This window comes from Equus asinus, chromosome 27, assembly GCF_041296235.1.
Source record: "Equus asinus isolate D_3611 breed Donkey chromosome 27, EquAss-T2T_v2, whole genome shotgun sequence".
Classification (NCBI taxonomy): Eukaryota; Metazoa; Chordata; class Mammalia; order Perissodactyla; family Equidae; genus Equus; species Equus asinus.
This window is the reverse complement of record NC_091816.1, coordinates 36,163,621-36,190,312: the sequence shown is the minus strand read 5'-3', so window position 1 is coordinate 36,190,312 and position 26,692 is coordinate 36,163,621. Positions and strand designations below refer to the sequence as shown.

Below are 26,692 nucleotides of genomic sequence, written 5' to 3'. Positions count from 1 at the left end.
TTAGAGAATGCTTCTCAACTGTTATTTGGACAATAAGAGGGAAGTTGAAGTTCTGGAAACAGTTCAGTAACCTCCTCCTCAATAATAAATCCAGAACCATAAGCATGAATTTCCTTCTGAATATCTTTTGCACAACCATGAGAATATAGGAGCAAGTGTTCATAAATCAAGAATTACACTAGTTGGAAATAGTTGGAGGGAGAACAGTCGGCAGTTACTAAGGTTGGGACAACAATGAGAAATAAAATAGAAGCTCAGCATGATAAGTTTTCTATGAAGCAGCTGTGGGAGAGACAATGCTGAGCTCTGTAACCCCCAGACTTGGGGCAGTATTAAGGATGAGGCGTAGGGATGCACATAGGAGAAAGGGAAGCACAAGGCCAATGCTTCCTCCTTTTTGCCAACAAATCACAGTAGGAGGCAAGATTTGTCAGATGAGCTAAAGCAACAAGAGAAGTGGAGGAACAACCCAGGTGTCCAGGAATTTCTCCTTAGTTATAATAAACACAGAAAGTTACCTAAAGGGTTTTCAAACAGCTTTCCTTCCCAAGTAGCCACATTCCTCTGGGACTTTAAGACTGGTGTAAGAGCTAGGAAGTGGGGATTAACACATCCAAGTAACAAAACAAAAGATGAGGAGTATTCTGGTGGAGAAACTGAAGCAGATGCAGAGAGATCACAATAGACTATCTGCAAGCAAAGCAAAATGGTTTTACAAGAACTCTTTGGAACTTGTTTGAGAATGAAATCCTGAAAAGCGGAATTCTAATAAAGAAAAAATATAATTATAAATTAATTTTATAATGTCCATTGTGACTAATATATTTGGCATGCAATACAATGAATATGCTTTCTATTGACGGAGTCTTTTAAAAGGTTATTTTCCTAAAAGTGAAACATTGGTTTTCTCAGGATGAAAGCTACTCTAGCTCTATTTTTGCCCAAAGTCTTACAAATCTTCAACTGTAATTTCACCAACCAAGAAAGATTTGAGGCAATTAATCTTCCTTTTAGACACCTGGATTAGTTCTGTGTCTGGGATAATTATCATCTTTTCCAAGCCTTCATTTGCTCATCTGTCAAGTACAGGAATCAATCTTGATGATCATCAACATACTTTCATGCTCAAACATACAAAATTGTTAACTTCCTATGTCACGGTATTTGATGCCACAAAGATTTTTAAGCATCAGATTGGTGAAGGATTAAACTATTTTGTATATTTTAAGCATTTTATTTATCTGATTACTTAATTTTTTAATTGGCTATGTACACCAAATAGCTACATTTTCTACTTTACTTGTATGGAACTAAAAATGTTGAAAATAGTTATTATATTGCAAACTTCTTTTTTTGAAAGTACAAATTCTTCTCCTCCTTTATTTTTTATCCTCCTTTGTCTTCTTCACATTCATCTTAAAAATAATTTCCATTTTCCATATTGATTTATATTAATGGGGGAGCACTATAGAACACTGCTGAAAACTGTGAGCTACAGATCAAATCCTAGCTCTAACAGTTCACGTAGCTGGTATCTTGGACAAATACTCAAATTACCTGTGGTTAGTTTTCTCATTAGGAAATTAGTGGTGACAAGAAAGAGCCTACTACATAGAGTTGTTTTACATATATATACATACACACATATATATACTCACACATAACAGTACCTGTGTGTATATGCATGTATGCATTTATATATATGTATAATTGCATATATTTATTACATATAATATATATTTTATAAAGTATAGAATCTAATAGATGTACAGAAAGATACATAGATATAACAGAAAAGTATTGATGTGTGGTAGGCATTCAAAGACTATTACTATTAATTATACCAAACATTCATTCTAAATCTTTCATGTATATGTATAACAATTTTTGTTTATGTGCACAATATCACGTTCAATATTTTTAAGCCCAGAAGCTCTTAAAGGTCATGATATTTTCTTTTCAAGTACAGACACTTTATTATGAAAATACTAATACTTCTAAATAGATAAACTTCAAACTTGCTTCCGGTAATGTGTGTGAATTTACTGCCTGGTCAACAGCGTACAGAATTAAATAGCAATCCAAAACACAGTAAGGAGGCCAGAAAAAAAATTTATATTTAAAATGTAACATATCACTAAGGAACAGCTATATCCTGAGAAAATAGAACACGAAGTGAAATGATTAAGTCATACGCTACTTACTCGTGTAGGTGAGCTGGAAGCCTTGTTCGGTGTCAGATCCATTGGTGTTGAATTCTAGCCACAGGTGATTTGAAGTGCTGTTTAGGATCAGCCCCATCAGTTCATTTTTAGTGAAGGCCCCCAATGGGCGTGATGAACTCTCTTTGCCATCATACACCTAAAGAGAATTCACAGCATGAGTCCGCCTATTGCTTCATTGTGTTTTTATGGCAGCAATTTCAACAAGACATTCAAATCTTCAAAGATGTGATTTCTTACAGTGCTTTAAAAAGTGATACAGTTCATAGAAAGCCGGATGGATGACGATGCTAAACAATCTTTTTTCTTTAAGTGCCATCTTTACCATTAACATTAAAGATAAAAAGATTCCATTTGTGTTCAGATCATTTCCCATTCATCACTTTGAGAGCTCTTTCTGAGTTTATTGAAAGTTAAATAAACATTTCTCTGCATTTCCAGATTCCCTTATCTACCTTTTTCCCTTTCTCATAATCCGCTTATAAAGGTGGAAAGGATGTAAAACATTTCAGTCACAAATGTCTTCTCTGAGCTATCCTATAAGTAATAGGGTATCTCATTCTTCTCTGTCCGAACGTATTACGTGAAAAGACAATGTGCTGAAATCTTGTCACATTTTCTAGTCTTTGAGCCTGATGTGACTTTAGTCTTTTATTAGTTGTAATAAAAGAATTGCATCATGTAATAATATCAGAGAGATGAGTCATCCTGCCCTAAAATACTTTGTATTTGACTTTATCTTCCTAGGTGGTTATAAAGCCTGAGTGGATACAGCAAGTGTTTGGAAGGCGAAGCAGACAGAGGTTGGTTTTGAGCAGACGTCAGGGTCAGGGGTAAGGGAGAGGGGGGGTTCAGCGATGACCCCTGAGTTTCACTGAGGTAGAACACACTCGGAACAGGGGGGTGGCAACCACGTTTCCTGAGTGGGGATTGTGTCTGTTTTAGGGCATGGGCACTGGGAGATAGCCCATGGAATACTTTTCTGCTCATGCCAGAATAAACGGCATTCACGTTCTGGTAGAATTCAGTGTTAGGACTCCTCACATCCCCAGGAAACTAAGAAGAGAATGCTCAGTGGGAACAGTTCATCCATTTGCCTCTGTGAACCATTCCAATGGCTCATTGTAAGGAAACATTGGTATGGATAAGGGCTTTTTGGAAGAGACAATAAAAATTTTACTTTATATTAAAAACATGCATATCTTAATTAAATAAAGGTTATCCAAGTCCTCAGGAGCTTCCTCCATGTCTGCGTATTTCCCCCACTTGTCTTCCTTCTCTCACAGATTGATGTTTACCCTTCTTCTCTCATCTCTCTTCTAGTAAACGTATAAACCATATATGCTGCTAGACTGAGATACACAGACACAGATACTCCAAAAAGGAGACAACACATTAGAAAAATTAATTTTATGGGTCATTATTTTATTTCATTTCAATTACATAAGCATACGCTCGAGCAGTAGAATCAAATACCGTGTAACTCTTCACAAGAAGCTAGAAACGGGCTATTGTTGAAAAATCACTATTTGGCTTAATATGTGAATTTATTAGACATAAGGAGCCTTCTGTCACTCAAAGAATAAAGAATTTCAAGTCAAGAGGAATCAAAAAGAAATTATCCAGGCCTCTCCAGAAAGGTGTTGGGTCATGTCAATTCCATGCCATGGAATTCTCTGTAATTTATAGAAGTCCACGGACATGAGAGGCATGAAAACAAGTAAGCAGACCCTGAAGTTCACTCCTAAAGTCCTGGAGCATTGTCAACAGTCAACTCTACCAGTCCTGGCTTCCTAACAAGCAGTCGACTGAGGGCATCACAGAGATTGAGTAGATCCTGTGAACAGCCCCTAGTTCACAGTATGCTCATAACTACAACCACTGAAGATGAACGTTGAGGGCCAGTCTGGTGGCATAGTGCTTAAGTTTGTGTATTCCACTTCGGCAGCCCAGGTTTCACGGGTTCAGATCTCAGGCATGGACCTACACAGCACTAATCAAGACACTGTTGTGGCATCATCCCACATACAAAATAGAGGAAGATTGACACAGATGTTAGCTCAGGGACAATCTTGCTTAACTCAAAAGAGGAAGATTGGCAACAGATGTTAGCTCAGGGCCAATCTTGCTTAACTCAAAAGAGGAAGATTGGCAACAGATGTTAGCTCAGGGCCAATCTTCATCACCAAAAAGAAAAAAAAACAAGGAACTTTGAAATACTGAATGATAAGCTTCTCCAGAACAGTATTTCTGTCTTGTTTCTCTTCATCACCGGCAATCAACACTGTGCTTGACAGAAACATCTCCAAATGAAGAAGTAACCAGCCAATGAAGTGCCTTATTTTGTCAGCTCTCTCATGTTAAAAATCTGGATTCAAGTTTTGTACTTATCACAAATGACACCCCAGATAGTATTGGAAGTTGGAATACTTGATTTTCAATTCTGGTCAAATTAGTCACAAGCTTTTTTAGTCCAGCACAACACCTCCTAGTGGTATTTCCTCATCTATAAGCAGCTAGAATCCAAGCCTTCCTTTCAGTTAGTAGGAAAAGGCTCCTTGAGTCATATGTTAATACAAGGCTGAAACCATTTACACTACAAACCCTCCTCAGAGCTTGGCATTTAATCAATGTCATATGCTCCAAGTGGAATAGCCAAGTTAGCAGAGGATCACAGGTTAGAAAACATCACCCAGGATCCTGGAGTGACAGGACTGGGGAAATCTCTCCCTGTCTTGCAGGAGCTGTCTCCAAGGGCTCCGTTTCCAAAATCAACTTCCCTTTCCATTCTATATTCCTTTCGTGACATTTCCATTAGAGCTATATTTCTCTTACATGATTCTTCCACGTGAAGCAAGGAAACATCACGTCTGTGTGCGGGGAGTTGAGTGTATATAAAACTTTGGTCTTACTATTGGATCATACTATGTGTGAAGGAGGGATGAGAATAGCATTTGTGCTCAAAAATTAAGATAATTCCACTTTTTAACACTGAGCTATTTATTAGCATATTCAAGAAAATATATGCCTGAAAAACATGTAGGCATTTCAGATGATTGACAGTTGTTCTGCAACTAAACGTGGTAAGGAAGGTTTTGCTTTTTGGCTTTTTGTTACAATCAACAAGTTGAAGCTACAAAAAATAAAAAATGAACAAGATTTGCTCCCTTCCGTTCCAGTACTATTTACCACTGTATATGTTATGCAGGATCTCTAATTGCTCACCTGCACCAAAAGTTTGCCTTAAAAACTTACTGACTTCTGAATTTGAGGTTACCAAAGAATTCAGAAAATGACTACTTATGATGTAACTTTAAATTTTTCTAGATCAGTGAGAATGTACTAGTTTCCTGCCTGAAAATCACTTCTTAATTACAGTGCTTCACACTGCCAGCATGAGCTTTCAAAAGATTCCTACAACGAAAGAACAGCTAGAATAAAACCACGTTTCTAAACTAGGACATTGAAACATCGTCAAGCGTGGACTCAGGAGGAAGGAAGCCCTTGAGTCTGTAAGTGTCTCTTGACCTGTGCACATAACACCTAGTGAGGTCAAGTGGAACCCTCCAGGGACCCCACTCTAACCATTACATAAATGCATGACAAACAGGGAGGTTACTAATGTTCCCCTTTTACCTGGCTCTTTGCATATCCTCTTAATGCTCATGGATTAAAGTGAGTGGAATCTGCTGAGTGTGAGATGTGTCATTGTGTGTGTCCATGTAGACATAAATACAATAGAAAAACCACAGAACTTTAGAAAGGAATCAGCAGAGGGACGGGTCCCTCTCTTGCCACAAATCAGCTGTGTGACCTGGACAAATTGCTTAGTTTTCATTGGACCAAGCAGGTAGACGGACTGGATGATGTTCAGCATTAGTCTTTGTTGCTCAAAGCCTTTCTCTTTCAATGTCCTGAGGCTCGGTCTACAAATGCCCAATCTCTGGCCCCTAGATCCTGGAAGGTCCCCAGTTTCCTAACATAATTACAGAAGAGGTGAGAACTACACTGGATGCCTTAGGAATTATGGGGCGTTTCCAGTTGAACTGGGATTTACAGATCAAGGTGAGACCACAGTGCCCCTGGAATCTGCTCACCCTGCCTTTTTTTCTTGGAGTCCATCTAGAAGGTGGGCAGTGTGCTGGCTCCTGAATCCTGCCAGAGCCTCTCCCTGAGGAGAGGAAAAAATGTGTATATATAAAGATGTATTACTACATGTATATGTCTATGTATACAGATGGATAGGTATTATATTTATTTCTTGGGAAGAAAAGATGGACTCACGTGAAAGAAGATTCTTCTTACCTTTAGAACATCTCCTTCAGACAGCTGGAAGTTCCGCGCCCTGAGGTGGATCCCTTTCCCAGCTTCTGTTTCTATTTTATAGATACACTCATGGTTATTATCGTAATTTGATGGGAAATTTGGAGACAGTAATGTTCCTTCATTTCCTTTGACACTTGCTCCACATTCAGCTAAAATAAATAGGACATTAAAAAAGAAAGAGGATTCAAAAGTGGAATTACTGATTTTAATAGATAAAAACTCTAAAATCATGACAGCTCTCTCTTCTTTCAAAGTTATGTCTGTAATTAACATTTTGTTTTTATAGATTATTGATATGTTTTACTGTTTTACCAACTGGACGGGAAAGATACTCCCATTGACCCCATTTCCAAGATTTCTTATTTCTTTTAACAGAATGCGTCTTACTCCATAGAAGCAGCATGCTACCCCACAGAGAGATCTAGAACAAAACTGATATGTCCTGAGCCCTCTGGCTGTATCTCTGGCAGTCACACCCCTTGAGTACCTCATTTCTGCCTCCTGAAGCATCCCTGCCAATTCCAGTGTGTCAACACTACTGTTGCATCAGTGCAATTTTCCCACACTTGTATTTTGTGGCATCAACCTGGGTGCATTTAAAGGGGAAGCTAACAACAGCCCAAACCACTGAGTCACACGCTCCTAAGTTACAGCACCAGGAAGGTCCGCTTTACGTCTTGGGATGGAGAGCATTCAGTGACAGTCAGTGTTATCTCCCTTTTCCCTTCTCCTGACAAAAGGGGAGGACAATTCACTTCTAGATCCAACCTGTCATAAAACAGTCTTTAATCAAGGTGAAAAATGAAAACCAATACAGCTCCACCTTCTGTCAACTCGGAGAAAGTCACTCCACCTGTCCCATCTGCTTCCTCGCCTGTGGCCGTGAAGGACTTGGGTGAAGAAGTCCTTCAACTCTAACCTTCTGAGTCCAAAATGATCATAAAATAATACAGTTGCTCTGCGTGTGTTTGTGTGATGAGAGAGCTCCATGGGACTCTGCATCAACTGGTCACACTATGTGCAAACACGGTGATTTTGAAAAATTCAACAAAGTAAGTATGAGATTGAAGAAGAATGATCCAGTTGGAAACTGAAAATCAGGAAAGTGCTTGCCTATAATAAGAGGTGAGAGGGAGAGACAGAAGGAATTCATGGTGTTTAATGTTAGAGTGGGTTGTCTAAGGCGTTATGTAACTTTGGTAGATGCCCCCTTTCATAATTTTGATTTTCTGACATCTCCATCTTTCGCTGACAGTTAATGAAATGAGCTACAACTAGCAGCTGTGATTCTCTAGCCCACTTGCCAGAAGGAAACGGCTAGAGATTTCTGATCAGCTCATATTGATTTGTGCACTTGGATCTCAATAATGTCCCCATGGAGAAGGGTGGGGGAGAAAAACATATGAGAACTTACTTTCTCCTATCCCTCACCCTTCTTTAAGTAAAGACATGAAGGCAGGCTTGGAGGGGGATGGGGAGAAAGTGTTGAGAGAGAAGCACAGGGAACGGGTGACCCAACAAAAGGGCAATGAGAGTTTATGATTTGTTTTTAACTGTATATATATTTATATTATTATATTTCTATGTTTTAAAAGTTATAATAATCTTTTAAAAATTATCTTTTAAAAAATTATGGAGAGAAAGGCAAGTGATGCATCTCTCGCGCTGGATGTTCGGGTGCTCCTGCTCAGGGCTGGGTGGTCTTCAAACAATGTGGTGGTCTTTCCACGTTAGCAATCTGACGATTCTCAGGCAATCTGAGCTTGAAGAGATACAGCTTAAATCTTAAACTCAACAAACATTTTGGATAAATAATCTCCTTGGGAAATGCTTATAATTCATGGCACTTGCTGCAAATTCTTTGACTGTCTTTCTTTCCTGAAGAAACAGGGTGTTTTTAACATAAAAGCCAAAATAAATGTAAAGAACATCAAAATGGCAAAGCAGGGTGTCCCCCTTTGGCTGCTTTGTGGATGCAAGAGTCGGGGGTTCAAACTTATAAAGATACTGGACTCAAAGAGAATAAGAAAGAATTCATTGAATTCTGATAGCGAGAACATGGAACCAAGTCACAAATAGTAGAAATTTTCAATTAAAATTGAATTTTTCTGTGATCAATAAAGGAAACTATTCAAAAATTAAATTTAGGTCCTTTTATCCATTACTCTATAAGTTTGAAAAAAGATCTTGCAATTAAAGATGGAAAAAAAAAGTACTGACATAGCGGCAAATAGATTATTTTTAGTCAGAGGAAAACTTTTGAAGAAATATTTTTTTGTGGTACGACATCTGGGTGTGTATTTAGGGTTACCATATATTTGAATATATGAAGTCAATTATGCATTGAGTACATTAGATGTCCACTGCGAAGCTCAGGTAGGCGGAGCTCAAGCTTCCACAGAGGTGGGCCGGAGATGAAGGGGATAATGAGGGTCCTGGCCCTCCCTCTGGCCACCACTGGCTCATTAGGTGAGGCTGTGATGTTCTTTCTTAACTGAATGAGGTCAAGAGGATGGAGAGAGGGTTGGAAACAGATAAGGGGTAATTAATTGAATACAGTGCTAAGTCCACACATTTTGAACCCAAAGTATGGGATGAGAACGTTGTCACTCTGGGGTACCTTGGAAATTGCCTACAAGAAGTCCCAGTGTGTCTTCAGGGGTGCATTCCACGAGGAAAGCAGAGCCAGGAGAACCATTCTGATCAGTTTCCTCCATGAGCCCCACCTGAGGTCTTGGTGAAAGAAGTGCTTCTCCTCCCCAAGACAGGGAAGCTGTGCCATCCCTGTCTACCATCTGCATTTCAGGGACCAGCTTTTGTTCTCCTGTTCTCGACATGGTTGGGATTCCTTTCCTTGGTATTCACACCACTATGTTGCTATTTTTTTCTTCTCCTCCACAGACTTGCCACATCCAGAATCTTCCAGCCTCAGTTAGGAGTATCATTACTTAAAGGTACATTTAATCTATCGTGATAAGGCTGATGTGCAAGCTTTGATGATGGTATGTGTCACACACTTTTCTCAGTTCTTTACATAGTTAACTCATTTACCCTCACTGTAACCTTATCTGACAGGTTAATAAACTCCATTTTGCAGACGGGGAAACTGATGCTTAGAATTGTTTAAAACTCAAGGGCTTTTCCAAGGTCACACGACTAGTATAGATTAATTACTGATTTAGTATAAACTCTGTGTTTAAGAATAGAATTGTACCCCTTTTTATATCTTACTTAATAACGAATATACTTTATAATTCATGCTCCATAATATTACTCATAATTAGCAATAATGTAACTAGCATACTGAGTTTGTTGTAGAAGAGAGTCTATTTTTAAGGACTTTTATTCTCCACTTAATTGGCAAATTATATTTGTTTTTACATTAGTATTTAAGACATTAACCATATAATTTATTTCTCATAATGCAACAAAAAGGTAAGCCTAGAAAGAAGACGTTAGCTTTTAGATGCATGGGAAGAAAAAAAATATCAAATCTAAAGATGTAATTTTATATATCTTTTTATTAAGATTGGATTCTGGGATTATTTTTTAAAGCCGATATATAGTAAGTGGCGCTAAGTAAGGGTAAGTCTGCACGTTATATAAATAATGTGTGGGAAACTAACTGGCCAGTTGTAAGTGATGACCCTTTGTAGACAAGCCCTGTTGTGGCTCTAGCCTGTGCAGAGAAAGGGTAAAGCCTCACTCTTCCTTCCCACGTCATCCTCGCCCCTCCAAAATGATCTATCTCCACGAGTATCGAGCAACTATTTCTCAGGACCCGAGATGCAAGTAAAGTTTCTAAGTAAATATGCAAACACAATTCATTTATTCAATATACACCTATAAGTGAACTAAACATGCATAGCCAATACATTTAAATGTGGAAGGACAGGATTTCATAATTCTACTGCAGTACGATGCAGCATTTAAAAGAATCTTTCATATGAATTTTGCTCCAAGAATGCGAAATTGCTTGTAGAGTATACAAACTTGGTACATTAATTTTCAAAAAATCTATTTTAGTACAGTGTTTTATTTAACATTTCTCCATTCTAAGCATTATGACTATTTTATTTATATTTGCATTGCTTTATACTCTTCAAAGACGTTCATACCAGTTATCAGGGAATTACAATTTTTTTTCTTAGAATCACGGCGTTGACATCTTTGCTCGATTTTAAGCTGTGTTCTGTGTTTGAGTTGACACTATTCCAATGAACATGGTGGCTGCCATCACTGTTGTTTTCTGAGTTTGTGTCAAGATCAAAAGAAAATATGATGTTGTAAAGGCTGGACGTGATTACTCATTTCATTTTGAGGGCCATGGTCCATTACTCAACTTGGTAGTTGGCAGATCAAAGATATGACGACAAATACTGGAGCACATGCAGTGTGAGGACACCAGGACACAACTCAGGTGCAAGACAAAGAGGGTGCTCATGTGACTTCATCGACGTGGCTGAAGCAGGAGACCTTCTGAGAGAGCTGTGGGAGATCTGGCTGCAAACACAGGCGAGGCCAGGGGCTGGGAGTGGGGGTGCTTCACTGAACCCAGTGCGGAGGCCCTACAAGAGTTTGGAGCACAGAGGGGTCCTGATAAAGGGCTGCTTGGATAAGAGAAAATGGCCTAAAAGAAGAAAACGAATCTTAAAGACTCTAAAGGAAACCAAAAAGGGTGTAGGTGTTGCAAAGGTGGATTTGTAAAGCAAATTCCAGAATTCCTAGTTTAGAGGAACACCTGGAAGATCAAAATAAGTAATTGCAGGGTGAAGAAAACGTAGTAACACTTTGCTCAATTGGGTGCAGCAATTCATCCTTCTTTTGGCCTATTTGGCACTTACGCAGGGCATATTTTTATAAATATTATGTCATTAAATAAACAGCAATTCCATGGGCTCGGCATCAATATTAATCCTATTTTGCAAATGAGGAAACCGAGGCGCAGTAAGGTTAATTAACCTGCTCCAGCTCATACAGGAAGGGGTAGCAGAACTCCGACGTGAACCCCCGGCAGCCTGGCATTGATTGGAACATGTGATAACTACACCTTGTTGTTAATATACAATATCGATAATTAATTATCTTTACAGGGATTAAACAACACATGAAGAATGCATGTAAACTCATGACCCCGGAAGGGTAGGAAGGTGAAGCTGTTTTGGGAAACACACCTGGTGAATGTTAGGTTAACATTTCACACCAAGTTCTGCGAGACATCATCAAATTGCCCATTGGTATGCGATTTTGAGACACATCTTTCTGACTTAAATTTGCTCCTGATTAGATTGACTAGTGTCCAAAGATGGATGCAACATGGTTTTCAAATGAGAGAACTAAAATGCGTCAAAGAGATAGAGAGGTGCATTAAACCCTGGCACTGTCTCCCGTAGGAAATAATCGAGGAAAACAAGACTCTGAAAGGAAAAGCACGTGCTCCGAAAATTATAAAATTTAAGTCACCAAAATTTCTGAAATTCTTTGAACTTGATTTAAGACATCCATTGTAAATCTCCATTACTAGAGCAATTAAATGTATCAAGTTTAAGTTCTTTCAGTAATCCGTTTAAAATTACTTTAGGATGAATGAATATAATTTTCCTTAATATGAATCATTTGCTCTTCTTATAAAGAGCCTCCTGAAATCGTAATTAAAATTGAATCGTCATTTAGAGTTTTGTAATGGAACTAAACTAATTAAAATTAAATTAGCTTGGTAGAAAGGAGCGCATTGATTTTTCAGTTAATTCTTCTGTACAAAAGCGCCGACCTGTGAAACTCACTGTCAGCTCAGGCTGACAGAAGGAACCGCCCCTGAGCGGGTCTTAACCCACAGACACCTGTTTCTCAGGGTCGCAGAGGCTGGAGGTCCAAGACCCAGAGCATTAACCGTATGATCTATAAGAATTGATAAAGATTCAATATTAATAAATATTTTATTGAAGATATTAATTTATTATTTATTTGATTGTAAGATAGTTGAAAATATATAATGTCTCAATCTGCCTGTTTAACACACTAAACTAGATTCAGGTCAGTAATGAAGAAACTTGTCCACCTAAATAATATCGAGGGTGTGCGATGCCTCACATCACAGAGGGACGTTTAACCTCACGTGGAAATTGTTCTGGGGCCTTTGAGAACATTGTGAAATTCAGAACGCACTAATTTACATGAATTAACATATGCATATGCTCCGGAAGCTTTATTTTAAAAGCACAGAAATAGAAAACTGATACTGAAAGAATGACGGAAGTCTATTTTATTTCTATTTTAAACCAAGTTTGCTTTCGTTGCTAGAACAAATCAGTCGACCTCTCTCTCTCTCTATATGAAATCTATATTATTTAAACTGTGCAATTCCATTTTTTCTCACAAAGAATATCTAACAATTGCATATAATGTTCTTATTTTTAATTAAAATTAGAATTAAAGAATTAAAAATTAGAATTAAAAGATAAATGGCAACAACAGACTGGCTGGCCTAAGAAAATAATGTTTAAATGGAATTGGCCAAACGACTCAAGGGTCAATTTACTTTATCAAAATACAGGCAGGATATCTTGTTCTACTATGCCTCTCTGAAATATTTATAATCCATTAAATAATTGAGGATAGTAGTGTGGGATTCTTTCTTATTTTATTTCATCCAAGGACATTATACTTTGTCCAGTAAATAGAATTAATGGAGATATTCAACAAGAGGGAACTTGTTTTCACTGTTTGTTTGTTTTTTTTTTTTTTTGGTGAGGAAGATTGGTGCTGAGCTAACATCTGTTACCAATCTTCCTCTTTTTGCTTGAGGAAGATTGTCCCTGAGCTAACATCTGTGCCCATCTTCCTCTATTTTGTATATCGGACTCCTCCACAGCATTGTTGATGAGCAGTGTATAGATCCACACCTAAGATCTGAACCCTCGAACTCTAGGCCACTGAAATGGAGCACATGAATTCAACCACTACGCCGCCAAGTTGGCCTCTGATTTTTTGAAAATTTCCTTTATCAGATAATATTTAGTAATTATTCTTATGTAAACATACAGGCTTATAATATACTGAGAAAATTGGATGTTCAGAATTGTGTGTACATTCACAGATGCAATATTAGATTAGGGAATTCTAGGAGACACTCTTCTCCATCATATCTGCTTTCTAACTCTGCCCCTGCTTCTTATCCCTGAGATATCACAAAATTTCTCAAAGATCACAAATATCCCAAAATATGCACTTTTCCTAATTAGTCAACAGCTGTTCAGACTGGCATTTAAATATCCTAAGCCAACCAGAACTGTCCTGGCCATAGCGATTTGTCAGGAACAGGCATGTGACTCTATCTGGGCCAATCCGAGGAAGTCCAGGCCATGCACAGAAGCCATCTTGGGAAGGCTGTATCCACTGGGCAACTTGACGTTGGGATTACTACACTATATGTGATGATACAAGAGCCTGGTCTGTGGCAGCCCAGCGAGGAGGGCAGGGAGCTGCCTGGAGCTTCCTCATGGGCATGTGAAGCCTGAGGATAAAGCCAACACCCAGTTTGGCCAAACAGAGAGATGATGAGGTATCAGTTCTCTGATCTCAAGGTTGAATCCTTGATCAAACCTCACCTGAAGCCATACCAACTTAAGGACTGTTCAGTCACATTGCCAGTAAACCTTCATTTTTACTTAAACTAGTTTGCCTACTTTATTCTTTAACTTTCAGATAGAAAATATTGAATGATACACATATAAGGCAGGCAAAAGGTGGCACAAGAAGGGGCTTGCTCATTTCTACTGGGGTTATGCATCACGAGAGTGCTTAATGATATTATTTCCAGTATCCTAAATAAGTAATTAGGTAGAAATAATCCTAAAATGAATGAATGCAAATAAAAATTATTTCTCTTTCATGTGTGAGTGACCTGATAAAGAGGAAAATCATTCTCAGGTCAGGTGTTCACTAGAAATTCTATTTAAGATCACATGTTTATCAGGGAAAGATAAAATAGCATGCTTATCATTCAGCCAACATTATCCCAGTGTCACCTATCACCTTTGGAATGGACTTGCAAGTTTCGGCCATGGATGGATCATTCTTATTTCTGTGATTTTAAAGGAAGGAAGATAGGCAGGGAGTATTAATGAATCAAATTTTGAGGTCAAGAGAGAAGCTTCTGAGGGAAGTAATCTCTGTTTGCTTGACCATCATCTCTTGCATAAGGCACAGAGCTGGAGTTTTGGGATAAGATGGCCCCCACTGTAAAGGAAAGGCCAGCCTACTGAGGGAGGCAGAAAAAGTGAAGACAAGGCTAACGGAGTGGCCATAGTGTGAGGCTCCCTCTTGGGACAGTGGGGTAAGGGGCTAGAGAAAGGGAACACATGAGATGAGGCAGCCCGACAGAAAAGAGGGGTGTGCACTGCTCGCTGATGGAGCAGCATGGAGAAGGGCTCACAGGTACAAGAACCATGATGATTTGGGACCTGCGCAGGCTTTCTGTGCTCGAGCATGGATACACGTGTGAGCCGGGCAGCATTTGGAGAGTCAGTGGGTGAAGGGCCTCGTGAGAGAGTCAAGGGAGAGTTTGTCTTAAATGTCACGGGGAGAGAATGAAGAGCTGCTCTTAAGGAGGACGGATGGATGGGGTTTGAATTTGGGTAGATCACTCCAGGAGCTGCGGCACCCGGTGGGGGGTCTGTCCTGGAATCTTCAGGACACGAAGGTGAGAGAGCCTTCACCAGGCTGGGCAGAGAGGATGGACAGGGGAGGCTGACGTGACTATGTGTGGAAGGCAGAATCTTCAGAACTAGCCATTAACTAGACGGGGAGAAAGAGAGAAAGGGAGAAATAAGAACACCTCCCAGAGGCCACATGGGTCACGTGGCGGGTTTTAGTGGAGCCAGATGGACTGGAAGGGACATCAGGACACAGCAGGCAAAAAAGCAGAAAGGGCGCACGCACGGCCCGTGGGCTCTCACGGCACAGCGCGATGGGGACAGCGTCTCAGATGCCTACATTTGAATCTTGCTGACTGTGTGACCATGGGCAAAGGTCTCAGATTCTCTGTGTCCTAGTGTTCCCATCTGTAAAACGGAACTGACAATAACAGTGCTTACTTTCCGGGGATGTCTCGGGGATTAAACAGGTTAATACACGTAAAGAGCTCAGAGCAGCGCCTGGTCCAGACGAGGGCTCAAGAAACGTTAACTATTATTTCAGTCCCAGGTACTTCTCATTTGATATTTTAGGGAACAGTGTAAAAGTCCAAATAACAAGAATAACGGTATAAAGATAATGAATCTAGATAAAATAGAATAACAGCAAAGGGAACATTCTAATCAATCGACTACTTAATGTTACGTCTGTGGAACAAGGTTTTGATTTCATTGGGTTGGGAGTTTCTTCTGGATCTTAAACTCTCTCATTCAGTAATTTCCAACCTGAGGAATACGGGTTCTGAGCACTCTAGAAACTCTAAGATCATCTACAAAATACTGTACCTTTTTTTCCTGAGACAGTGGTATAATGTTTCTAAATAATGCGGATAATTGAAGAGATTCTGCACCACGGAAAAAAAATCTGGTGTTACTACGTTAACGATTCAGTAGTTTTATAGGTCATGAAATCTTACTTTCACAACTTCCCCACCCGCCTCTGCTTTATCAACTGGTAAGATCAATGTGGAACATTGTTACTGACTCCCGAGGGACCCAGAGAACTCACAACTGAGGCAGAGGATGGTTAATGTAGACAAATATCAGATGCAAGGATGTTAGGCAGTTTTCCGTAACTTGAGAGAACAGATTGCAAAGCCCTCACGTGCTGAGCAACATGACTGAGTGGCAGAATGACCAGACCCTCTAGATGTGTAGGCAAAGTTCCATTTTTAAACTATGCAAGCCTTCACAATTCTAAGCTAAATTCCTGATAATAGCACAGTCCTCAGATTTACAATAATCGGCATCCTAATTCCACCATGTTAGCATAGCACCTCATTTCAGAGTACCTAATTAAGATTCCTCTTACTCTCCAGAATGACCTCTTGAATTCCTCCAGAACACACTGAAAGAGCTAATTCAGCACTCAAATTTCAACAATGGCCACTTTGCAGAAGTATGCCACAGTGATCCAATCAAAGGGTTAAACTGAAAAGAATAAAACTACTCTTCTAAATTGTTACCATCATTGTACCAAGGAGGACTCACTGGTTTTCACCAATATAGTTGTCAAAGATTGTGTTAATTCAGTGTGGCTTCTAGCTATTATTTTTCTTTTTGCTCCAGATGACTTATATCTATGTGTATATATTTTTTCCTTCATAAATATGCTTGACATATGCTTTAGTTTCACTCTTTTCATCAGTCATAAAATTTTAGAGCTGGAAGGGGCTGACTTTGCAGATGAGATAACTAAACCCAGAGCTGTTCACATCCACCCCTCCGGGTCGCTGTCCAGCACCCCAGACTCCTGCCCGCCCTCCTTGCCAAGCTTGGCGCTGTGTCCTGACCGCACCGTGCCCTGTCCCCACTGGATGAATGAAATGAAAGCGTGTGACCACCTACCCACACACCTTGGCAGAGGTGCACTCCACACACGACGGCCCCCACCCAGGCACGTAAGCTTGGTTGCACCTTCTAAGCGGTACCCCGGGAAGCAGGAGAAGGTCAGCGAGTCCCCAACTCCAAAATGAAATCCGATTCTGCGGCTGAAGGCAGGGACGCCGGGATCATCGCATGGTTCCAGGTCGTATTCTGAGACACGAAGAGACACAGCAGATTGCGGGAACTTGGGTAAACACTCAAAAATTACTTAGCAAGAATAAGACAGTGCTACTATTAAAAAGACAGACCTATATATATATTTCCAAACTCTGCTGTAACTGTCATGTGGATTGCTTTCCTTTGTACTATGAGCTCTCTCATGACAAATGTCATGAATTATGAATATTTTCAAAAATAGGCATATAACATATTAAATAAGACGATCCACTTCAAAACTGTCACTTGAACAGTATGAAATTATTTTACTGATATTTCTAATTGCTAAGGTCAGTTACTTCCCTCCTCTCAAAGGTGCAAAGGTGCTTTAAGACAACAAAGACATGCAAAATAAAATGAAAGGGTATACAAGCCTTATGTTGGTGGAAAGGTTTTTGTAAGCAATTTCACCTTTAAAATATACCTCTATATGGAAAAGCAAAATGTTTTCCTAATTTCAATCTATAACCCAGGCTTTATAGAAATGTAATGGAAAATAGTCTGTAAACTATTAGAAATTTCTGTTAATTACTCAGGAAGAAAGTGCTAGGTCGAGTTTACAAAGAAGGAATAACGCCTGGTATATTGCTGCATTTTGGCATTAATATCCAAAACATCAGGACTCATAACAACATTTTGTATTTGCCCTATTCTTTCAAGTCTCGGTACACAGGTGCAATGCCATTCTGATTGTCGTTGGTCTTGTGGCCCATCATTCAGTCTGTGTTTTTGTCACTGGGAAGTTAGAGAGTATGAGGAGTGCTGACTTGTTGAGTTTTCTCCCTCTCACTGCCTGTGTCTCTTCATTCCATAAGGCCCAGTGTTTAGACAAATAGGATCAAACAGTGGGCCACGTGCCTAAGGAAAGACAGTTAGGGATTAGAGTGGTGGGAAGCGCTTTAAAGAAGATAAAGAGGCAGTTAAAGGGGAGCATTGTTGCAATGAGTGGGGGAGTCGAAGACAGTTTTCTACATTGTTGTGGGAAAACTAAGCTAATCTTTCTAAAAAATGTTGTCTCCATTTTCTCATTTCCAACTATCATCTTTCAAGTTCTAACTCTAAATTTTGGATTCAATATTCTCAATGAATATATTAAGCCCAACTCTTCCTTTTTCCCCATCAGTATTTTTCATGTCTAATACCTCTTTTCTGTTTCCACCATCCACTAGCTTAGTCACTGGCCTCTCAACCCCACAACAAACAGACTCTCTTTCCAAATATTCCTTTCATATCACTTAACATATTGGTCAGCATCTAAAGTCCATGCTTTCTATATTGTCTTTGTCCTGTTTTTCATGTAGGCAAAACAGCTACTCTGGATTTGTAACATATCAAACTAATCTGGCCCCTCTGGAAATATGCTGATTAAGTTGACCTATTTTTAGTATGACCTGAGGGAAAAAAAATAGATACCATCATTTAATTCAATTCAACAAATATTTATTAAAATATCATGCAGAAAACCTAGTGGGAGAATCTCTAGGAAACACTAAAATGAAGATGTCAATATCCAGGGAACTTTATCTCTCACCTTATAGATGTTGCTCTCCTCCTAACGTTCTCTCAATTCAAATCCTATCTTTCCTGTCATTTCTTTAACAACAATTGAAAACTCTTGCCAAATAAGAGAATAATATGATATTACTTTACACTAATCTTATTGTACTACATAGAGAAACAACACAACCTTATGGTTCTTTGCTTAGTGTATATTTTTATTTCCTAGTTCCAATGATGTCTTCTGGAAGATGACTATAGGAATAGGAAGCCTGATCTAATGCCATGAGATTAGGTGGATTAGTTCTATCCTCCTATGTCAAGTAATATTAGGATTCTTTTGTTTTAATTGTCACTCACTCACTATTATACAGTGTACTTTTGCATTGTGTACACTTCCATTTATTCATCTAACAGAAGAAAAATGTATTGCCCTCAGGATTCTGTCTTTTCTCCAACTCAAGGATTTTGTTCTTAGAATTTACCCTCTTTATTTTTCTTCACCAGTTCTCTTGGTTTAGTCCCATGAGCACATATTACAGGGTCCATTTTATGAATGAGATACACCAAACCAAATCAACCACCCAAACAAACAAAAACCACTCTCACGACCTCACGATCACCCAGCCACCACCCCATTTTTCTGGTTACCTTTAGCACCAAACCTTTGAAAGAGTTGGGGATGCCTCCCATTTTCACCTCTTCTCATCCCAGTCATTCTTCACCCCATCCATCCAGGCTTTCTTCCAAAGCCCTCCAGTCAAGCAGCTCTTATCAGAGCCACCATGACCTCTACATGTGAACCCATGGATCAATCCTTAGTCCTCCTCTTACTCAGCCTCTAAGTAGGTCCTGATACACTTAAACGCTCTCTTCCTCCACGAAGGGTTCTCCTTTCTTAGCTTCTGGGTACCATTATCCTCTAGGTCACTGTCCCCATCTTCTCAGTCGGCTGATTTAGATCCTCCTCATCGTTGCAACATCAAAATGCTGGGCCCCGGCTTAAACGTAGTCTCTTCTCTCTTTGTATCTACACTCACTCCCTAGCTTACCCAGTCCCATGTCTTTAAATTCCATCTATTTATTGGTGACCTTCAATATTTGTTTTCTCTTATTTAACCCTCTTCCATGAACCCCATACTCTTGACAACCTCTCTTGGATATACACCCAAAATTTACAAAACAAAGTTTATATTTTTCCTCCCAAACCTGCTTTACTTCCAATGTTTCCTAGGTAGAAAAATAGCATCCCCATTCACACAGGCAGAAAATCTTGACCCCTCTCTGTACTTCATACCACACATTCAATGCCACCATCACCACAGCCTCAGCCTCCATCATCTCCTGCTAGGATTATTGTGTAACAGCCTCTCATCTAGGTCTTTGTTTTAAGATCTTACATGATCTAGAATGAGCTTTGAAAAAGGTCAGATCGTGTCCATCTCCATTCAGACTATTCCAATGACTTCACATAACACTCAAAATTAGCATCCAAGGTACTTACCTCAACTTTTCATGACAGAGCTCTGACCACAGTGACCTCCTTCTTTATCCCTAAACTAGCTGGCACACTCCCACTGCTGCTCTTCCTTCCTCTGAGAACCCCCTCCCTGCTATTGCCTGGCTTACTCTCTCTCACTTCTTTGCAATTAAGTGTCAGCTTATCAGAGACCCACCCTAGAAACTCTGTATATCAGCATCTTGTCTCTTAACCCCCTGATCTGTTCTCTTCTTTCTGATAATATCCTCCATTTACTATCTCCCCACTGGATTACCGACCCTGTGAAGACCCGCCCTTCCTTTTATTCTCCACTATGTCTCCAGTGTCTAGAATAATGCTGGCATCTTGCAGGTGCTCAGCAAATATTCATTGAGTGAAAGAATAAATAACAATAAGAGAATGAGTATTCTACACTTTTTCCCTGGCACTAGTGATTCAAGAATGGGAGAGGACACAGTCCCTTCATTTGGATATTCATGTATAGTGAAGCAGACAAATACAACAACATAATGTTGGAAAACACATAGTTTTGGTATGCAAACAGTGTTATGGAAATGTAGGAGGAAAAATAATTCTCCTGAGGCAAGAGAGGGAAGGCTGCATGCAACAGATGATGTTAGACCTGGTTGTAAGTTTTGTCTGGTGAAGAATAAAGAAAGGGCCTTTGAATGAAGAGAATTCTACAAACGTAAAGGCACTGAGTTGTCCAACTCTTATCTTTTGAAGAGAATGATAGGGAAAGTATACGATTCACTGAAAGTTGGCATTCAGGAAGAGGAATCAAAGCCAGCGTGGGGAAGGAAGCCTGGAGCACCAGGTGTACGTGGTTTGCAATCAGTAATTGACATCAGGACCGAGCAGGGAGGTGCAGGGCTCTGTCTAAACATATTTGAACACGGAGCTCTTTTTTCACAATATTCCCATTAGTATCTGCAGGGTTGTTGACTGGGAGACATAATCAAGAAATGCTGCTTTAATAAAACCTTCTAAAAAAGACAGAAATAAACTGGACTAACAGGGAAAAGAAAAGCCAGACTTAAAGGGATAGCGATTTTATACAAACATCAGAAGAGTCCCCAGAAGGGTAAATCCTTCATTTGCATAATAAAGTTGCTACTTATTTGGACGCTTAAAAACCAGACTCTTTGTATTAGTGTCACTGACAACTGTTTGCAGCGCAGTTTCAAGGCAAAATCCTTCCAAATGAGATTATTCCTTTAACATATTGAAATAACATGTTTACTTTAAAATTGGCTGTTCAATCATTCAATCAAAGGTGTGTTTTTTTTATTTTTAAAAAGACTGGCTGAGCTTGTGTGTGACACAGTCTAGATGACCGTGATTCCTTCTGCCAGCTCTATGGGTCACTTCCAACTGGTTGTGTGCGAATGAATTGTTCCACATGTTTGAAAAGTGTTACCACTTTAGTTTTACATTTCAAAATATTTTAAAACTGCCCCAAAGATCTCTCAAGACCCTGAAAATTGTGTTTCGTTGTTCCTCTTGCTTGCTGGCTCGTTTAGGGAGTTGATGAAAAGAGAAAGCTCCATAGTTGCACTGTGATTTTTGGTAATCAAAAGACTTATTGTCACCTCTGTGCTGGGACCGACAAAAGGAAGAAACAGGTGGTGCAAAACGGACAGAAACTGCACAGGTTCAAGAGAAATATCTTTGGAAAAGATCCGAAGATTCGCATCGCTGCCACTTTCTCTCTTTGGAGTGTTCCATTTAAATTCATTTTGGAGGGTGATGAACGTAAGACAGAGGGACTGACCCTCTCATAGGGGTGCTAACTGAGATCCACTGGGGAGAATACAGAGAGAGGGAGGTTAAGGTATTAGTGTTAGGAAGATCTAAGTCTTTGATATATGAAGCGGCCAATTTCATGATTACCACTGACTAAGGCAAATTTCCAAGAACTCCAGTAGTCTGAGCCTGTCCTGAATGCTGGCCTAATGCAGTGAAATTCTAGGCAAAATCGACACTGTCAGATTAAGTAAAGTGACGATTGGTCAAAATCCCAGGGAGGATAAAATGTTCAGAGCATCTTAAAATCCCCATGCCATCTTTTTCTTCAAGGTAGCATTTCAATTTGTCTATTATGCCTTACCAAAACTGAAAAAAAGACAGCATTTCATTTTATATATTGTTAACGATCATGCAATATTTAGTAATTATTAACTTCCTAATATGTAAAATATGCAAGGATAGAGCCACCACCCACGTAAAGGTGGAACACAAAACCTTCTACCAAGAGTTTTAGTTTTAGAACAAGAGATATAAATTGTATCAAAGCATCTGTTAAGTGGCACTGAATGTTATTAGGGACTTTTGGGAGCTTAAAAGAAATCACTGTGATTATGGGACTCAGGAAGCGCCTTATGAAAATTATATTAGATCTGGGCTATGAAGAAGGAAGTGGAAAAACTCTTTTCTGAAGCATCATATGCACAAGTGCAAATTAATACAATTGTTTACATCCATCAGAAATCTTAGAGTGGTAATTCCCTATCTATTGACTCGGGGTGGATCTGAGATACTGCAGGAGACCTGATCATTATACACTCAACAAACATTGTTTATGTGATTAAATCTATCTTGCAAATGCTTGACCAGTATTCAAGTCTGTATAATTTTTTTATCATCTGTAAAATATAGTAATATCATTCATAGAACATTCAAATTAAACAATCTAACCCACACCAATAATGTTCAAAATAACATAAACCTTCACAATATTATCTATGTATTATAACTAAAAATAAAAATATTACTTAATTTTGGAACATCGTTTTGTCGCCATATGTGGTTGCATCAAACTAAACAAAAAGCTCATCCTCCATTGTGGATGTTTGCATTTTTTTTTTTACCTTAAAAGTGGTTTTCAATATAAGTATTGGCATCTCCTGAAGGTAAGAACCAAAATAATGAGATGACAGCTGATTCTGAGTATGTCTCCCAATAAGGACAGTCTCCTCAGAGATTTTGATGGAATTGATGATGACAAGTGAGTGAGAAGGGCTTTTCAGGAGAAGGTAGTGATATTAACAATTTTTCTGGGATAAGGATTTGCTAATTATGTAGGGCAAAGTGGCATTTTGTGGATGCCAGGCAGACGTCCTTGCATCTTGCTTCAAGCAACTGATGCGTGTCGTTGACCGGCCATTTATCTGTAATCTCACACACACACACGTGCACACACACTCACACGCGCAAGTGGTACTACTATTGCCACAGAAGAGAATCAGCAGGGGAGACTAACATACCTGAGAATGTGATATTGAAGCCCTCGTAGGAAATGGAAAAGTCTGATATAAAGCGAAGCTGGGCAGTGAAGTTTCCAAACAGGCCTGCCTTGATAGTATGAGGCAACACCGACCCAGTGAGCCTGGCCACGGGCTCCGTGAAGCTCCCATCCTCTGTGATCAGCAGATAGTCGTGGGAGCTCTCAAGGTGAAAGGTGTGAAAGACCATCTGAACTCCTGAGAAACAGGCAGGGACAGAGATCGGCAGAGTTAACAGTTGCTGAAAAATCATTTCTTCTGGGCTTAGAGACATCGAAGTCTTGAACCAAATATAATCTCAATGTACAAACCTAACTTTGAAGTTTGAAAGGAAAATACAGAGAATGGGCAGACAGAGAGGGCTTTAGAAATGAAAGAAGGAAGAGGGATAAAGAGCAAAAATAAATAAATGCTGGTGTGTGTAGGTAGAGATGTAGAGAGAGGATAGGTAAGTATAGGCATAGAGACACATAAAAGCATAGGTATAGATATAGATTAGACATAGACACAGGGACATAGATGCAGAAATAGATCTATAAGTACAACATGGGGGGGTGTTGACAATGGACGGTATTCAGGAATGGTCACTAGGCTCGTAGGGACAGTCTTTGTCCCTGAGTGACAAAAGACCAGATAACTTTCCCATTTACATTAAACAAACCTCCTTTAGAAAATCTTAGCTTGGAGGTCTAGGACGTAAATTTATGCAGCTGAGGGAAGACTTACTTGAAATCACAGTTTTATGTGCCCCTGATGCATATGTTCTCATATTGACCATACCCACAAAGTATTATTTCTGAATTTCTATAGCGAAATTAATAAAATTAACTATGACTAGGTCCTTTTGTAATTAAAATGCATATTTTTAAGATTACAAAACTTGGCTACTCCTAATTTGTTTCTTCTTTATTCTTAATTTCCTTTAAGACCAAGTACTTCTTTAACATGCATTCATGATGGCATAGTGTAATACAACATATGTAATAAAATATGTCAATTTAATATCAAGTTGAGTTCACTTCGAAGAGGAAAGACAAAGTCTACATAATATTTATGTGATCAAAGTTCCAAATTATCTCCTTAAAAATGACAAGTGTAGTCACATACAAAAAGATCCAGCGCACAGTCCTAAATTCAATGTTTATAAACTACATTTCTTGCACAAAATGCAAATTTTCCTGGTATTTACTGTACTTAACTGTAAAGGACAGACAATGAAATCTACTCCGTAAATCATCACTGGATTATGTGAAGATAAATGACTTATTATGTCTAATAATACTAGATGAACTTAGAACACAAGGCAAGTACAAAAAGTTATCATAGATTTATCATGGAAAAGAGGAGTTTAGATAATTTCTTATTTCTTTTATTTAATCAATATTCATATTTTACTTAATGTATGCCTCTTTTCCTTAGAATTACACCTAATTTTCAAGTTTATATTCAAATGGATGAATCTAAGTTATCTCATAGAGAGAAAAACAAGAACTCTGCTTTTACTTGTAGCGCCAACAAATTAAAGACCATTTTTTGTCCAAAATCTTATAAAAAGTCAAAATTAACAGTTGAACTGTGTGTGAAGAAATTAGTTATCTCACTCATCCACACATTAATAACTTATCCTTTGTTCCTATGTTTGTCTCTTGCTAATTATTCTGCATATTTGAAATCTACACTATATTCTTACCTTTTCCATGAGAAACTTCAATGGTCCATGTACAGTTTAGAGAGTTTGGGTAAAAATCTGGAAACCCAGGAGAAAGGACTGTCCCACTCTTCCTATGGATGTAACCTCCACAAAGGGCTTAAAATAATAAGAAAAGAGTATCATCGTACTAAAGTTCCACAATGATTGCTAGAACAAAATAGTCTTAAAAGGACATTTAATTTGCCCAAGAACTAAAAACTTATCTGATGTCACCTCCATAAAAATAAAAAAAACACAAAACTTCATTTTACTTGCAATTATAATATGGCAGTTCACGTGGACACAAAGTAGTGCAAACCCTAGAAAAATAACATAGTCTAAGGCACAGAAGTTCAAGTAGAACTCTCCTGTGATGGCTAATTTTATGTGTCAACTGGATTGGGCCTCAGGGTGCCCAGGCATTTGGTCAAACACTATTCTGGGTGGGTCTATGAGGTATGTTTAGAGGAGATTGATATGTGAATAGGGAGACTAAATAAAGCAGATTCCTCTCCCTAATGCGGAAGGGCCTCGTCCAATCAGTTGGAGCCTGGATAGAACAAAAAGACTGAGCTGCCTGCAAATAAGATGGAGCCTCTCTTGCCTGATTGCCTTCAAACTCAATATCATCATTTTTCCAGACTTCAGACTGGAACTGACACCATGCGTGCCCCTGGGTCTCCAGCTGGCCACCTGCAGATCTTGGGACCTGATAGCCCCCCTAATTGCATAAGCCGATTTCTTCTAATAAATCTCGTTCTCTTTCTTTCTTTATAAACACACACCCCATTGGCTCTGTTTCTCTAAAGAGCCCTGACTAATTCACCCCTTACACAATTAGAGCTTCAGAAAGGGTGCAGGTTTGCATTTTCTAGAGCTGCTGGTCTTCTTAGTTGTACTTCAATGAATTTAAAGCCTCTACAACAAAACATGCCCTGGTCAATACACCTCAGAGACTCATTTTCGAAGGAAGAAAAAGTTTTATATAGTCACTTGAACAGGAAAGCGGTGACATTTAGAAAATCAACGTAATATGGAAGTTTAAGTGCCCAGACTCTGCCGTCAGAAAGCGATGAGTTCAGACACCGACCCTGCGACTGGCTGGCTCTGAGGTCTTGGTAAGTTATCTTCACTATTGTCTTACCCTGAAAATGAAAATTGTGATAAAACCCATCTCTTAGGGTAGCTGTTTACAATGATTGTCACCATGGAGCAAAATTTACACAGTTCATCTACATTAAATGCCCAAATTATTAGCTGTTGATAATTATTAACAGGTATTAGATCTTCAAGTTATCAATAATATAATAATTTGAATAAACTCAATATGCCCTCATTTTGCAAATATTTGAGTATTGATACATTCTCCGGATGTTTTTCTTTTCTTTCTTGTGTTAAACCCTATCAAGCTTTCCGGAGAAGGTAGAACTGAACTA

General features: G+C 39.0%; 1 protein-coding gene across 2 annotated transcripts in view; it reads right to left on the bottom strand.

The window, feature by feature from the left end:
• The window catches only part of CSMD1 (CUB and Sushi multiple domains 1), a 1,835,848-nt gene that overhangs the window by 325,765 nt on the left and 1,483,391 nt on the right, over positions 1–26,692 (bottom strand). For both annotated transcript variants that reach the window (XM_044760557.2, XM_070499942.1), the window contains 5 exons: positions 25,257–25,373; positions 23,549–23,764; positions 17,090–17,278; positions 6,528–6,697; positions 2,205–2,361 (listed from right to left, as the gene is read on the bottom strand). In XM_044760557.2, coding sequence (XP_044616492.1) covers positions 2,205–2,361; positions 6,528–6,697; positions 17,090–17,278; positions 23,549–23,764; positions 25,257–25,373 — 849 coding nt within the window. The remainder of the gene's footprint in view (positions 1–2,204; positions 2,362–6,527; positions 6,698–17,089; positions 17,279–23,548; positions 23,765–25,256; positions 25,374–26,692) is intronic.